Source organism: Henckelia pumila, chromosome 2, assembly GCF_033568475.1.
Source record: "Henckelia pumila isolate YLH828 chromosome 2, ASM3356847v2, whole genome shotgun sequence".
NCBI classification, from domain to species: Eukaryota; Viridiplantae; Streptophyta; class Magnoliopsida; order Lamiales; family Gesneriaceae; genus Henckelia; species Henckelia pumila.
Window position 1 is genome coordinate 136,639,378 of NC_133121.1, and position 16,282 is coordinate 136,655,659.

A 16,282-nucleotide genomic window follows, 5' to 3' on the forward strand; every position below is an offset into this window, starting at 1 on the left:
GCCACAGTGATCATTCCCAACATATAAGCATGCATCTTATTACTGAAACAGTTTTTTAGATCCCATCTTTATCCAAATTTAAAATTCCAAACATTCTCGAGACAAAGCCAGCAGCATCAGACACATTTACAATACTAAGAAGTTATTTTATTTTATCATCTTCATCTTGGTTCCTAGCTCCCTAGCTAGCTAGTATCCTCCCTGTATAAACTCATTCAAGCGATTCAGTTCTTCCCGATGCTCGCTCACTACAGCGCGCACCACGTCTCCGATGGACACCATGCCTATCATTCCCGAGTCATTGATCACAGGAATGTGCCTGATACGGTTATCTGCCAATCAAGAATGAATTTCATTTGTAAATCAGAAGCTTAATTTACTTCAAGAACCATTCATGTGATCTGAATCTGCATTTTCTTGATTTTGTAACACGATAGCATGTAGGTGAACAAGTTAATTACCTGTCATGAGTTGCATTGCTTTCAGCACTTTGGTGTCTGGCGTTACCGTTATGAGATTGTTCTGCATGCAATCGACATATATATATCATGAGACTTGAGGAATGTGTTTCTAATCTTTGGATGAGGCTCGTTTTCGATCGACGTTGGAGTATACTATACCTCTTCGGTCATAATGTCCCCAACCTTTGTCGACTTGGATGAACGTCCTTGTACGATGATTTTCCTCAGATAATCTGAATCCAAAGTAGAAAAAAGTATATGATAAAAAAAAATGACCATGCTAGATTCATGTTCTTTGAAGAAATCTAGCTAGATGATATTGTCAATGTAGAATTCCAAACCAGAGGAATCTGCCATACGTACCATGCTTTCATTTCCTTTTTCCATCTACTTTAGCAATAAATGGCATGCAAATAACAAAGACTAGAACAGAGAATACAAAAGCATATGAAATTAGACAACTACAAGAAACTTAGAGGTCCCTCAAACCCAATAATGGTCTCAGAAATCAGAGTACTTTTAGGGGTCAAACTTACATTTTTGGGATAAAAAAAAAGAATTAGATATAAAAATATTTCTTTAAATTATTTTTGGGGAGGTGATCGAGTCTCTGCTTGAATCTTGAGAAATGCCTCATCCACCGATCGAGGAAACCTTGGTATTTTGTACCAATACTACAGAAATGTATGTGTATACCTCTTTCTGTGATGATTCCGGCAATTGACTTCTCTTCTCCTGGTTGAACAACCACCAAAGCTCCAACATTGTGCTGTGTCATCTGTAGTGGACTAGCTTAGCGATATTCAGTCATTTTCACAATAAATTCGACCGATAACATGACAAAAAATATACGAGGAGGAGCCGCAGAAATTAATAAGCAAAGTTAACTGATACAAGAATGGCAAATCACGACACTCTCACCGATTTAACAGCATCATACACGGTGTCATCAGTCGTGCACCAAAGCCAGGACCCATCCGCGCTTTTTCCTTTACCCTTCAGAATATCGGAGATCGTGGTGCTTTCGAACCCATGCTCTTCCATTCGAGCAGCCGAGGCTGATTCGTGGCGTGTTAACATAAGAGGCCGCATGGCAGGAGGCACTAAACGCACATGCCTCAGAACAGCATTCTTGAGCACATTCCCATGAGAAAAGATAGCTTGAATTCCTCCTTGCATTGTTCCTAGCTATAATAAACAAAGAATAGATTATTAGTACAGCTCCATGTTGCTATAATCTGGCATATCAGTTATCAGACAAAACATATTCTAAGATTTCTGGTCTGGTTAGTTCTGCGTATCATAGTGATATAAAGCCATGACCAAGTCCTAACTAGAAACGTTCTAAGAGAAGCCAAGCAATCTTAAAATTAAAAGTTTCATATTACGACAGAAACGAATTCGCATTATAGACGCCTTTGGTCTTCCCCTCTAAGTGATGCTGTCCTTAAATCCTACAATTCGTTAACAACAACAGTACATAACTTCGATGACATAAAAGAGGTTCAGCTAAATATTTGACTATAATATGCACATACATATATATCAGCAACAAATAGTTTCAGTGAGTCTAGGCTTTTGTATCCAAGACCAGTTCTAAAGCAATCTGACGAAGGTAATGCTCTGTTGGTGGTATGAAATTATAGAAGACAGAAAACTATCCAAACTCCATTCTTTAATTAAGTTTGTTCACGAGCTTCCCACAAATTGTTCATAGAAAAAGAAACTTTTTCGGCGACCATTATCGCAACAGCTAGCCGATGAAACTGGCCGAGTGGCCGTCATCATTCTTCATCTGTATCTTGAATCTTGATCAGTGTATGTTTTTGGGGACATATTTAAAAACAACGTGACTAATTTCTATCCATATAAACTAGAAGAATGATCTGAAACAATGACCACATTTATGATCAAGCCATTTCAACATCAAATTTCTCAACCTATGTCATATCTCAGCATAAGATTATCAATGCATATATTCTCTCAAGATTGAAGAATCCTACAAAAGAAACACTGCTTTTTCATTAAAAAGAACAACCAGATTTTCAAGAATCGCCAAAACAAGCAATCCCTTCACAGATATATATATCACACACACACAATTAAACACATAGACGAAGAATATAGAAAAGATTTGCGCAAGGGATGATCAGTACCTCACTCGTTGAAAGTGGAGTCACCTTAATAATTTACTAGCTGAGTAAATTAAGTTGCAGTAAAAGTCCCAAGAAATGTAACCCTCCTTATAGAATATATATATAGTAATATTTATTTAGGATAAATATGTAGTGAGAAGTGGCAACCTTAAAGTCAGTATCAGAATACAGTTAGTAAAGGCATTTCCTTTTCCCATGATTTGATCACGACCCTTGAGCAGCCCATTTGTTTCCTTTTTTATTTTGTGTGCATCAATCAAACATGATAAGATTCTTTTATTCTTGGATTCCTCTGTGGTTCTCATTATATATATAATAATCTAGGCCTTAGAAACACGAATGATCAGTTTATTTATTACCACCAACTATTCTCGAGAAAATATATTTCAAAGATATCTACTGAATTATGTTTAATTTTCTACTTCTTTTTATTGCGTTCTTTTAGATTTTCGATGGTATTGAGATGCTTTAAAACTATAAAATATGGAGTAGTACAAATACGTCAAATATAATAGCGAGTTAATGATATATTCTATGTTACAACGGAGAGATACACTCATTTAGTGTTTTTTTCAGATGTTCGCGCGAACATCACGCTAAAAAACACTAGGTGTTCGCGTGAACATCTCACTGAGAAAAAAACATGTGGACTCAACAATAACTTTTTTGGTTTTTTAACATGATGATCGCGCGAACATCTAGAGAAAAATGAAGTATATCTCTCCTGTTGTAACATAGACCAATTACCTTAAGTTTATGGAGTTGTACAAATTCAAATTTTAAAATATTTTTTCAGTATGTAATTTCAAAGTTACGTGAATTTTTTTTGTTTCTTTTTTAAACAAATTGAGAATCTATAATAACATTGAAATGCATTTTTCATTTGCAGATAAAAGAAAATATTTCCGGATGATAAATAATATGATGTGATTTTGTTTCCAATATTTGATTTATAGATCTATGACTAAGATATAATAAAAAAAAACATAATATAAATCTTACTAAACATGATATAAAACTTTTTAACAGAAATTATTTAAAATTTTAAAAAATTAACAAGATAAATTCGAAATAGTAGGTCTTCTCTAAGATGATAATTATATCCGCAAGACACATCGATATGTTCACATCTAAAATAAAAATTAATGTTTTTGACATACAAAGTTATATTTTTTTAGGGAACATGTCGAATAGTATATCTGTCTCACAAAATTAAAACATTTTATAAAAGTTTTTGTAAACTCAAAAAATAACAGACACGCACATGTATGTTTTTGAATGAACCTGTCACATCGAATTTGTCCGATTTGATTTATCTAACAGTAAAAATCGAATTTATAACTATTGATGAGTGTTGACTTGCTCCCAGACATTGGAAGCTGAAAGACAACAGGGGGTTCAGTTTTTTATTATTAGTATTATTATTATTTTTTTTAGAATTATTATTATTATTATTATTATTATTATTATTATTATTATTATTGTTGTTGTTGTTGTTTTTTTTTAAATATTATTATTATTATTATTATTGTTGTTGTTGTTGTTTTTTTTTAAATAATTGTCCATGGAAGGAGGCAAATTTGGATAAGGTGGAGGCATGGAGCTATATTTTAGGTGAAGTGTCGGCGGGTCCGGGCGCAATCGGTATTAATCTAGTCACAAGTCCAACACATTGAATTAAATTAAAGTTTTTTTTAGATAGCCCTTCTTAAATTAAAGTTATGTTTATAATTTTAAAAAAAAAAAATTGTGCAAGTTATTCACGTGTATTACGGAGATTTGAGGATACAAATTCCTATATGGATTAAAATATGTGCACTGTATTAATTCATTCAATTCAAGATTCTTCAGCAGCTGCTATATTTTGATGATGCAGTATGCACTGAGCGACGGGCTAGTGTAAAAATTTGTTGATAGGAAGATTCGAACTCTTAACATTTTGCCAAGTGTTTACAATTTTACATATTTCACCAACTTTATATGCACATATTTTGATATGTATAATATTATCAGAAATAATTTTATAGGTCTGCTTTGATTTAAAATAAGCTACGGAAAAAGTATTTGAATTCTGTCAATTTATTCTTTCATTTATTTATTCTTTTACAATTAATATCCTAATTTTTTAAATATAGGCACATTGTATAACTTGTTATAATTAAATTTTGTGGTTTATAATTATTACTACACCTAAAAATATTTAATTTGAGATTTTATTATGAAATTGAATGTAATATTTGTTTAATATGAAAATTCTATAAACTAATGTTCAAAAAACAAAGTCTATAAACGAATGATAATATTAACAAAAATGTAAAATCAATCAATCGTCACGTCAGTATCATGCTTCTTCCACTAAAGATGGTAACTTTATGCTACGTGTACGAATGGACTTGGTGAGGGATAAATAAATACAACCAAATAAAAAATAAAATAGTACGTAATTTTTTAAAAACAATAAATTTTAACTTTCATGTGTGACATAAGTATCAACATAATTATAACTAAAGATAAAAATTAAAAAAAAAAATCTATTATTTCATCTCATATGGCGTGGCAAAACCATTAGATATCAATTATTAAGACGGTCTCTCATTTCTCATGAAAATACGAGACACATGTAATTCAATGATTTTAAGATAATAACACATCGTGTGGTATATAAACTTTGCCCGTAAAAGGCCTCAACAAATACAATGAAGAACAAAGTAAACCGCTTGAGGTTTTCTTCTGACAAGGGAGTAAAATAAGATTCATCTTGGAAAAGAAAGATTCAAGTAACTGAATCAAAAAAATGTATATATAACATAATAACCGAAACGCCAAAAAGCTTCTCACCTTTTATTGATGCTACCACAAAATCAACTGAATAATTTTTTTTTTTTTAAAAAGTATATCTTTATGCATTTTAGCAGGTGATGAAATCTAAGGTGCCCCAGGAAACGAATAACACCAAAGTTCAACCTGTAAAAATCAAAACTACAAATTGATTCGAGTCAATATATCAGCAACGGTGCTGCTAACGAATAACGTTTACTCTGGCAAAAAAAAAAGCATGAAACCGATTCCTTGATCCTCAAAGAAAGAATAGAATAATCTGATCAAAATGATGCCCGCGACAACAATTGAAACTCGGAATCAATATGGCACCTATTCTATTCTCCAACAGTTAATCCGAATCCGAACTTGTAATCTTTCTTACGGTGATCTATCTGCAAGATACAATTGCAGAACATGTTGAAATTGATGAAGTGACATGGGGGAAATGGAGATAGATTGAAGAAAGTAGGAGGAAGAAGTTGTAGTGTCAATCCGCACCTCAGCTGAAAGAAGAAAATTAAGACCCATATTAAATCGTTCTTCCAGCAAAGCAGCCACAACACCGTTGGAATCAATCTTCCCTCTTAAACGACACTGCCAAAGATACGAGATGTGTTAGTAGGATACCGATGGAATTGTGTTTTCTTCATCTAGCTAATTTAAATTGAAACAGGCTATGCTATTGAATTTAAAAGCCTAGATTGCATGAGTCCAGTCTTGATTTCAACCCATCCCTACTCTGCTCTGACCAATCATTAAAGATGCAAAACACGTTGAAGAAATTTCAAAATAATTTTACATTAAACTGAAATAAAGGATTGAATTGGATCCATTGGGGACACCAACCCTATGCACATGACAAGATGTTCCGCAATACAAGCAGTTCCGAGTGTTTCTATTCAATTCAACTACAAATTGATGCGACATATATGATGCCCATATTCTCGGCTGATTGTATGAAAAATATAATTCTCAGACAAGGTGATGGTTGCAGACGACCTTGGCTTAAGCCAAGTGTAAGATAATCTGAAACCATACACCAATATGAAAAGCAATATGCTCAAACACTATTTAAAAAATTAATGAAAAAATGACGGAGTACATATAACAAGTCATTGAAGTAGCAACTATTCGTCTCTATCGAATCTATATGAGGTTTTCCAGTACATGATCATGCTTGACATAAGCATTATTGAATGATTCAGAATGCATTTCGATATCCAACATTTAACAAGAGATAGTCACTAAAAACGACATCTTAACGTTATCAGATTCATGGCATTAACAAAATACGGCCAGGATGCTGACATTTTTTCCAAAAGAAATGGTTAGCCAATTTGTGAATAACTCCAATTATAGCAAGGAGGCAGATTCAAGGAAGCAAAAAACAAATTTAAATATTGAAGTCAAAGGGTCGATAATTGACATAAAGGTAGAAGCATCGTTTTCCAGCATATCCAAACAGCTCTGATTAACTTTTGATCTGCACTTGCACTAATCTAATTCCTTCGGTTAGCCATCAAAATTATTATCTAAACACTTAACATCAAAATAAGAGTGTCATCATAAGGTCAAGAGTTGCAAGTAACGCAATGTCAGAATCAACTAAGATTGAAGAAAATGCAATATTTTGCCGTCTTTGTTTAAGAAACCTGCTTCTGATTTATGTTATATGCAGCCACCATAGTTTCTACACAAGTCCAACAAAATGTTTGTTAAGACGGTATTTTGACAATATAAAGAGATAGAAGACGGTGATATTGCCCATACGCATAACAAATTGCTCCTTGAAATTAATACAAAATTATGAAAGTAATCAAACGCACTCATCTATAAAATAATTTATTTAGAAAAAGGATGCATGGTTTTACATTAATCATCACAAAAGAAATCATATTAACCATAGAAAATTAATCTACCATTATGAATATGTGAGATTGTGAGTGATCTCACAATACTAATCATCAACCAAATAATTGAAACACAGAAAATTTCCAGCTGTCTTTCATATGTTCTTGATAAAAATATCAATCAGATAAGGTATGCCTATACAATGTGGACATGACAGAGCCTCTCTTACAAGCACAGATGTCATCACCTTATATAAGTTAAGATTATCATATCCACACCCGAAAAAAAAAAGGAACTCAGCTCAGGAAACTAGAACCAGACTGCAGAGTATTGAGTCGAGAAACTTAAATTAGAAGAACGAGAATAACCTGCCGAAGGATATAATCATAGCCAAAGCTAGCTGTGGCATCCCTAGACATATAGTTGTACATGAAATCCGATGCTAGAGAAACCTAAAAGCAAAAGACCAACTTATGATCTGCCAGTAGCAACAGACAAGCAAAAAATAGTTAGATGTAAAAGCTTACGCTATGGACTAAACAGTATTGTTACCTTCTCAGATACTTTCTGTACATAGCCAAGAGCAACAATTCCAGTGCTAGCAACTTGTCCAGTTGCAACCTGCATGAGATATAAGTTAATAACACGCTCTAACCAAGCATCACCATTCACCAACAGAGAAAAACAGCAAGTAAAACTTTCCCAAGTCTGGTCCACATTTTGTAATTATTATCTTCTATATCTTAATGAATATATTTTGTTTCCTATAAAATAAATTATGATTTAAAATTCATTCGATTTTGATTTAAAAACAACAAATAATGCCTACTTCATCCATAAACATTACTCAGCTGTTACACACAGGGTATAGAGAAGCACTGCTCAATTATATTATAGACAAGATACGAGAATATAGTTTCACGTGCAAGGCCACCTCTCTTCGCATAGACACAAGTTTACTTATCTGTATGCAAGTATAAATGTTCTAAGATTCAAGTTTAGTATCCCTTCAACTCTGTTGAAAGCCTTTAAATCTACTGAATGGAACTTATGCCAGGAATACAATTCCAGGCAATAAATATAAACCAAGCTTCAATGAAACTAATTGTGAAACTACATGAAAAAAAAGTTGTTAATGAAACTGAAATGAGAAGTCACAAACCAAAGCATGACTCTGAAGAAAGAGTGAAAGACCCAGTAACCGTACCATCTTGTCGGTGTTGTAACGTGCAGCGTAGCCAATGCCAGATTTTCGATGCTGACCAGCCCAGAATACTTCGCCACCCAACGATAAATGAGGAGTCACACTCTGCAAACATAATCATTGACTAAAATTCAATCCTTTATAAATGCACATCATCTTTGATATTTTTATGCTTGAATTAATTATTGTAACCACATAAAAGGTCGAGCGATACATTTGAGAGGACATGAACTTCCATCCTTTTTTTTATAAGAAACAGAATCCATTAAAAAATTTATAATATAAAAATGGACGATAAGAGATCCTTCTGATCCATCTTACGGAAATAAATCTCGGCATGAAAAGATTGCACGGTCGTTAATTTAAGCTATATAGGTCGTCATCCGATTAATGAAGAACTAGACGGAATTTCTTTGAGATCATTGTCCAGTTGAGCCAAAAGTACAACTCGTTATTTGATGTTCTCCCATATGAGATATCAAGCCTTACATTTCTTTAAATATCCATTTATTTCTTTCTTTCCATAGTTCCTTTTTAAAGTGCTAATATCACTATTTCCTTGCTCCCCCAGGTATATTTCACACTGTTATATTCTCCAGCAACAAATGAGTTTTCTAAGTTGCATCAATAATGATATATACTCATATCCTTCACCCCACAATCCGAACATATATATTAACTTTTATATAGAACATAATTTTAATTTTTAAGTGTGTTAAATTTTTATATTTTTTAAAATATTAATTTGAATTTCATTTTATTATACTTAATTTTTGGGTAGATAAAAATTTTAATTTATTTAACCATTATTAGAAAGCACATAATAGGAAAAAACCCACATTTGCTGACCGCGAACACCACTCATTTATAGAATCAAATCATTCACCTGGATGTAGCTTGCACCAAATAAGGCACCATTTCCTACTTGAAACTGAGTCCTATAGTCCGATCCCTGCAAATTATTTGCCATACTATTAGCATCAACTCTTTAATTCAACAAAACACTGGCATTTATTGTACTCTTGTCCAGTAATGAGTATGAAGCTGGAAAAACCAAAATTTAAATCATAGCAACACACAAGCACTGCCGTCCAAGCAAAGGTACTCAAGTGATTGAAATTTCTATTTACCTTATAATCGAAATTGAACATGCCGTGCGACATATGTGGTTCATTCGTAAGCTACACAGAGAAAGATCGAGTATTACTTGACTTCAAGATAAGGACAGATGAAGGAGAAAACAGCAAGTCTACATACTTGAGCATTTCCCTTAAGCGTAAGGTTCTCAGACAAATCGCACTTTAATCTCGCATTTAGTCTACCATCAGTCATCACCCTCCCAAAGAGCATCAACTGAAAAAAACCAAGTAACCTTCCAATGGTCATATCAGATAATCTAGCTACAAATTGGAAATGAAGTGTAAATCAGTAATGCACCTTTGGGTCTATAAAGTTGGCACCAAATTCATAATGAGCGGTAGGGATTTTAATAGTTTCCGATGACTGAGACGGAATTTCTGTAGGTCCCATCATCACACTGATGGCAATTACAAACCAATTAGTATTTCACATCACCAAATAAAACACTAATTCTGTAGAGAATAAACAACTAAGCCACCTATGACTGAGAGAAAATTTCTGGTTTAGTCCTTTCGTAAAATCAAAACGCATTCCCTCAAAAAGCTCTGGCTTCAAGGACACTGCCAATAACAACAAACAAGCTCAGCATTTTTTTTTAAAAAAAGGAACCTTTTTTCACTATTAGATCCGCCATCCAAAACAACAACAAAAACACGAAAAATAAGGATGAGTATGACAGTAAAAAACTGACTAAAAGCTTCGCGATGGATTTCCTCATACGGAATGGGGCAAGGCAAATCTAAGTAATCTACTTTCTTCTGCTCGGTGGAGGTTGGATTCGACGGCGGCGGGGGAACTGCGGCAGTCGACGGAGGAATTAGAGTCGCCATGATCTAAAATATTTTCCGAATAATTTACGAGGAGAAGATTTATGAATAGCTGATTGCTTCTCTTCTTCTGCTGCCGAGAGAAAAGCTCTCCTCAATTAAAACCCTAAACCCATCAGGGTTTGGTCCACTTTACATATGTTTTTTAATATATTTTTTTTTTCAATTTTAAAAAATAAAAAAAAATCTGTAATATTTTTCTTTTTATTATGCTCATCTTTCTTTTCTTTTATTTATATTTATATTTAATATTACTGCAACTAAACGAAAAAGAAAATTAGCTGTACAAAATAATGTTAATTTAGTATTTTTGTGCTTAGTACATTATGGCTCAAGAAACATAAATTGAATTAAAATAGATTGTCGATAATTTAATATAGTAAAAACATCAAACAATTTAATCAAGTAATTCGTGATCTTTCAGAGATCTGCTTAACATAAATAGTAGATAGAAAAGAATATATAATAAAAGTTCACATCTTCATGAAACATAATGGTTGTTATTTTGAAAAAAAATTGTTCTTGTCCATATGAAACTTCTGTCTCGAGGAGTTTGGCCGAAAATTTTGAGCACAATTTATAAAAATCTTGCACATGGATGGATTTTAAATAAGATACAAATCCTAGATAAAAGGATATACAACTTAGTTGATTTGGAACAACATATATCTTTTGTTTACAACAAAAAGAAAAGAAAATTAATTTTGATTTCACATGATCCAACGGTTATGCAACGTGGACGGCAGAGGATCCAAATTCTCACCGGAATGTGGCAAACCTTCACTTTTGGATCCTTGAACAAGAAAGTTTTAAACTACTAAATTGAAGTGCTGAGAGGACAAAAGAAATAATAACGGATAAAATGTTCAATAGAGAAACATCAAATCAAATATTTTTTTTTAGGTTACTTAACTGATTCTTCAGAATAAAACCCTCCATTAATAATAATACATAAACACATGATATGGATAGATATATTCGAGATTCGTGCAGATACATTACATCAAAACATGCAAAGAAGGTTAACAAGCAGAGAGACAAATTATATGGCTCGAAGGGTCCTGAATCCACCAAATTCAAGTTTATCACCATTGCAAATCTTCACGGGTTCTAGTGTTTGTCATGGACCAGAATTTGCATTGTTCATCGCCTGTCGGAGTTCGCTCAAGAAATCCCTCTGCGGACTACTAGAAACCGTTTGCTGCATTATCTGAAACAATTAAAACAATAATCAATACTACATGAGAAAGGCGGATGCAGTTTGTTTATCTTCGGGCCGGAGTAGAACTATGAAACGGTATTGATAATGAGCAATTGCAAGAACATATTCCTGTCATACCAGATGAGGAAGAAATGCTTGGCCCCAAGCTGAAGCACTCTTCTTTGTGTACAAAACTGGCCTTTCTAGTACACGCAAGAAAAAAATTTAACCACATTAACAAGGCAATAGAACAAAAATGGAAGATTTCAGAAGACAAGTTACCAAATAATGAGAACTAAGTCTCTTCACGACAAGCACGTCTCCGACCTTGGTAATCACAATCTATTAAATGGTTGAAGCAGACTGAAAGTGATAGTACGAGGATGTTGAGCTGATATTTATACGGTGAAACAGTAAAGATCTCTCACAGCCTCAGAGGATAGTACAAACTAAATGGCTCGAATACGGTATCTGGGCCTTAGGTAATTAGATGAAGCCCCACTAATAACCACACAGTTCGCCAATTCCTAATGATGTTTATTTCGAAACTCTGAATGCAGTAACCACCGGGAAAAATAGGAAGTACCATAGATAATCTTCAAATGGATAGAATCACGCTGATCAATGATTCCACTAGTAAACCCTTGCATGCAATGCATACACATAACTAAATTTTAACATAAATATTAATCTTACACTACCGACGCTCCAATTTTAAAGGCTTCATTTCCTTTTTCAGTTGTTCTAAATATAAAATCCAGTTTCTACATTTAGTTGCATTTTTTTCTTGGTATTATTAATATAACCTTTTTAACTACGCCTTAAAAAATTGTCCACCATTTTTTGAATGAATTAAATATTACATAAGGATAAAATAGGAATTTTTCTGTAAATTTACTTTTCTAATGACTTTCTTAATCTTCGTAAAAAAAAAAAAAAGTCTATATATTTGAGACAGAGGACTACAAAATTATTTCTTATGCGAAATATATTGAGATTATATACTTTTATTTAAAATTAATATTTGAATCTTGATTCTATTGTATTTTGCTTTATTTTAAAAATAATGGTCCCGCAGAGAAGGGATATATTGGGAGAAAAAATTAGAACGTCATGAGATGATAAGAAACCGAGTAGTTACTCTAGGGAGTTCTAGCTTTGTATTAGTATAGTAGTATAAAAGAATAATTGCACTTAAATTGAAGTACAACTATTGCCAAAAGAAAAGGTAAAAATATCCCTTCTACCTAATTTTAGCTCTCCAAACTACACTTCGACTGAATTCTAGAGAAAATATAAAATTAACCCACAATTTCCCAAGATTAAAAAAAAAGGCTCATTTTTATGCATAAGCAAACTCACACTCAACCTTTCACACCCAAACTCTAATTTTTTCCCACAGCTTCGGTGGTTACTGGATGGAAGAAACCACGAGGAAAAACTATTCCTAGTTATTACAAGTAACACACACTACCATTTTCATAAAAACTTCAACTTAAGCATGAGGTAAAAATGCAAATTCCAATTCACGAAGTGGTGCCTAATTATTGGACATTTACTGAAATTTCCAAGACTCTCAAACACTAAAAATTCTTGAAAGAATCTGAAATGACTAGGAGGCTTCCAAAACATACTAATTCACTAAATTTCTGACTCTGCACAGCAAATTGTTACCATACCGATTACCGTATTTCCTGAATCAGAAACATATTATTCCCACACTGTATCTCCTGAACAAATACATCAAATCAACAAATCCAACGGAAAAGGAAATTGCTTGAATTTCACTTTGGTTGAAGACACATGCATAAACAATTAGGTCATTACAAATATTCCGCAGTTCGTGAACTCACCGACTGAATCTTCAGGCAAATTGTTGTATGCACTCATAGCAGCTGTCCAACCTGCACCAAGAAGTTAAAGTTGAAATAGTGAAATGATCAAACCTCATTCCCTTTCAGGCACTGAAGAATGCAGGGCCAAAATTAGCTGCACAAGCAACTAAAAACAAAGGCAGTAGTAATAACTCACGAGTTGCCTATGCCTGATTTTATTTCCAATCAACAACAGGTAAATCTACGCGTGCAAGAACATGGAAAACTTCCGAACACTTTGCTTTGAAGTACAACATTTAATTGTGCGTACAATAACACTTCAATTTAATGCGGTTTCCAAAATAACGCTGGCCAGAACTCTATTTTCTGGTGTTCAAAATCACTGGATCAGGTCAATCGACCTAGAATAAGCAGTGGTGCACATTGTTATGCATATGATATGAGATTCATGTGACAGAGTATATGGGGAAGGGTTTTCAATGTGGGAAAGTCTTCAACAATAAGGCAAACCAAGGCTTATTTCCATGAATAGATGATGACATTGTAGTTATTCCATCTCTGTAATTTGGCTTCTATAACAAAGGCTTAAAATGATAAAAAGGATAGAACCCGAATCACGCATTAAAGCGCCATCAGCCTTGCCTTACTAGGTCAAGGAAAGACAGAGCTCAAGTCAGGTTATCAGTCGAATTATTCGAATGATGGCAGGAAATATTCAAAACACACGTAATTCCAGAAAACAATAACTGAATGAAACATACGATTGTTCAAAAGCTGAAAAGCTTCACTGTTCGAGCATCCATGCAAAGGAATTAGCCTCGGGCGATGACTTTCACCGGAACGTTTGTTGACACCAGCATCTCCATGATCAACCATAGAATTAGTTTTCGTAGAACTAATGTGGTTTCTCTCTCCATCATTAGCATATGTACTTGCCCGTTCTAGTCGATCTGCAGAATCATATCATCAAAAGTTTCGTGAACGAAGACAACTGTACAAGAATTTATCTATGCCATTCTAGTAGGATACCTTGAATCAGATGAACTATCCTTAAAGTTAGATAAACTACATTGCATCAATTCTTTTGGTGTCCAGTTACCTTATCTAACGTATCCTAGTACCCTGTAATCCAATCAGTATCTTGGTTCAGAGTTATGAATTTAATAGAACCCTAGCTCTAATGGACATGAAAAACTAAAGCTACAACATCAATCTTATTCAACCCATCAGCAAAGTTGGTTCCATTGGTGGAAGTAAATAGTGTCTATTCTTCCATAATTCAGTTGACTTAAAAAATGAATTGCCGTTATAAGCTGGTTTACAAAATATTTGTTCAGACTCAAAAGATCAAGCTCGACTTGGGAGAACTCGAAAACTACGCCACTTGCTTTTTTGCATTGATGGATTCCATAACTCCGGCTTCCAGAACTTGAATAAAAAAGAGGAAGGATGATATATTAAAAAAAAATGACCAAAAGAAGCAACTTTCCAAGTATTGAACATATGAAAGTTACCCGCATCGGATTGGGATACAGTTGTACTTGAACGATACTATATGATCATGGAAACAGAAATTCAAAATATGCGTAAAACTACTTTAAAGCTGAATAAGAAGCACGTGATTGCTTGAAACACGAAAGAAGATAGGGAATCCGTAATTAGACCAAAAAATTAAACGTAATCTACACATTTAGCGAACTACCTCCTCCGGACTTGCGTCTGCCGAGCAACCGATTCCTGCATGAAAATCAATCCACAAAATGATTCCCAACTTATCAAAGACCGCAAAAACAAAAGAGCGAACATAAATGCAAATAGGAGAGGTACAAGAATATCCCAACTAGTTCTTCGTACCGTTGATTAGGTGGGGCGTAACGCTTGACGGTGGCAATATTGGCGGCGGCTGCCGAAGAATCAACGCTCGGGTTTTCCAGCATTCTCCGCCCAATTCTTCAAACTTACCGCCACCGCCAACAGCACGGCCACCGGGAGTTGAAAGTCGTGGAGAAGAGGAGAAATAGGAGAGCAAGCGCGGGGGTGGGTTTTCGATCTATTAATTTGGTTCCAACCTGTCGTTCTTTAGGACCGTAACAAGTAACGAATCCCCATCAATATATTTATTCAATTTGGTTTTGATCAACACCACAATGAAACCTATTATGAAATTTTATTTTTTTAAAAAAAAATATCCTTTATAACTTAATAAAATGATTTGCTAATTGAAAGAGTACACTGTATATTAGATAATTGAAAGAGTACACTGTATATTAAGAATATTGTTGTTATTTTATTAAAATTAAATTTCGAATCAATTTTCATCCAATCACACAAACTTTAACTTTTGGAACATTTATTTCAGAACATTCATTTAGTATGACTTGGCTTTGGTAACTGGTTATTATTATTTTATGTAGATCACATAAATGGATTATCTGCAGAACGTGACTTGTAAGTTATATTGCTGATCGATCTCTATTCTTGGAATCTTGATCTTTTGCCTACCCATGCTTGGCTTCTTCGTTAATTTGTCATGGCGAAATATGCTCAAATTTTCGCTCTCTTCCAGTAGAGATAGAGAAATGTTTTGGTTTCATGAAGATTGTGACAGATACATCTCTTTCGAGTTAATTGTGTGTGGGTTTCTATTTCTTGAAATTTTCATGTGATTTGGAAGTTGAGAAAACCTTAGCATATAACGCATGGAATAAATATATATATATAACGGGACACCCACAAAAAAACAACTCTTAATCATATGGAAAAAAGGAGGAGCCACAACATGATACC

The 16,282-nt window shown here is 33.8% G+C and overlaps 3 protein-coding genes across 6 annotated transcripts; all 3 read right to left on the reverse strand.

Annotated features, from left to right (window-relative positions):
* Window positions 1-22: 22 nt before the first annotated feature.
* On the reverse strand, window positions 23-2,753 carry LOC140883427 (CBS domain-containing protein CBSX3, mitochondrial-like). 4 transcript variants are annotated; one of them, XM_073289879.1, is made up of 6 exons: window positions 2,618-2,753; window positions 1,383-1,649; window positions 1,158-1,239; window positions 621-694; window positions 462-522; window positions 23-332 (listed from the first exon to the last, which is right to left on the reverse strand). In XM_073289879.1, exons 2-6 carry the CDS (start codon window positions 1,638-1,640, stop codon window positions 190-192), a joined length of 618 nt encoding a protein of 205 aa, XP_073145980.1. In that variant the 5' UTR covers window positions 1,641-1,649; window positions 2,618-2,753; the 3' UTR covers window positions 23-189. The 4 variants fall into 4 exon arrangements, with proteins under 4 accessions (XP_073145980.1, XP_073145983.1, XP_073145981.1 ...); XM_073289882.1 differs by having other exon boundaries at window positions 1,383-1,645; window positions 2,618-2,707; XM_073289880.1 differs by lacking the exon at window positions 2,618-2,753 and adding an exon at window positions 2,500-2,594.
* A 2,675-nt stretch (window positions 2,754-5,428) lies between these two features.
* Window positions 5,429-10,568, reverse strand: LOC140881871 (mitochondrial import receptor subunit TOM40-1-like). The gene is made up of 11 exons (XM_073287506.1): window positions 10,324-10,568; window positions 10,111-10,192; window positions 9,930-10,029; window positions 9,750-9,845; window positions 9,623-9,673; window positions 9,379-9,444; window positions 8,496-8,597; window positions 7,841-7,909; window positions 7,657-7,740; window positions 5,936-6,031; window positions 5,429-5,829 (listed from the first exon to the last, which is right to left on the reverse strand). Exons 1-11 carry the CDS (start codon window positions 10,460-10,462, stop codon window positions 5,773-5,775), a joined length of 942 nt encoding a protein of 313 aa, XP_073143607.1. The 5' UTR covers window positions 10,463-10,568; the 3' UTR covers window positions 5,429-5,772.
* Window positions 10,569-11,307: 739 nt separating this feature from the next.
* Window positions 11,308-15,607, reverse strand: LOC140883087 (uncharacterized). Its single transcript, XM_073289397.1, has 6 exons — window positions 15,350-15,607; window positions 15,198-15,232; window positions 14,257-14,445; window positions 13,514-13,564; window positions 11,799-11,863; window positions 11,308-11,669 (listed from the first exon to the last, which is right to left on the reverse strand). The coding sequence occupies exons 1-6, from the start codon at window positions 15,430-15,432 to the stop codon at window positions 11,580-11,582; spliced, it is 513 nt and encodes a 170-aa protein (XP_073145498.1). The 5' UTR covers window positions 15,433-15,607; the 3' UTR covers window positions 11,308-11,579.
* Window positions 15,608-16,282: the final 675 nt, after the last annotated feature.

Bases quoted from the DNA above. Each gene is read 5' to 3' on its own strand.
- LOC140883427 (XM_073289879.1), bottom strand. From the start codon at position 1,640: ATGCAAGGAGGAATTCAAGCTATCTTTTCTCATGGGAATGTGCTCAAG. The intron at 695-1,157 runs GTATACACATAC...CTTTGGATTCAG, and splicing joins CGGAATCATCACAGAAAGAG to ATTATCTGAGGAAAATCATC. The intron at 523-620 runs GTATAGTATACT...GATTGCATGCAG, and splicing joins GGGACATTATGACCGAAGAG to AACAATCTCATAACGGTAAC.
- LOC140881871 (XM_073287506.1), bottom strand. From the start codon at position 10,462: ATGGCGACTCTAATTCCTCCGTCGACTGCCGCAGTTCCCCCGCCGCCG. The intron at 10,030-10,110 runs GTGGCTTAGTTG...AATTGCCATCAG, and splicing joins AAATTTTCTCTCAGTCATAG to TGTGATGATGGGACCTACAG. The intron at 7,741-7,840 runs GTAACAATACTG...TTTTGCTTTTAG, and splicing joins TACAGAAAGTATCTGAGAAG to GTTTCTCTAGCATCGGATTT.
- LOC140883087 (XM_073289397.1), bottom strand. From the start codon at position 15,432: ATGCTGGAAAACCCGAGCGTTGATTCTTCGGCAGCCGCCGCCAATATT. The intron at 15,233-15,349 runs GTACGAAGAACT...ATTTTCATGCAG, and splicing joins TACGCCCCACCTAATCAACG to GAATCGGTTGCTCGGCAGAC. The intron at 13,565-14,256 runs GTATGTTTCATT...TTCTTGGTGCAG, and splicing joins TTTTCAGCTTTTGAACAATC to GTTGGACAGCTGCTATGAGT.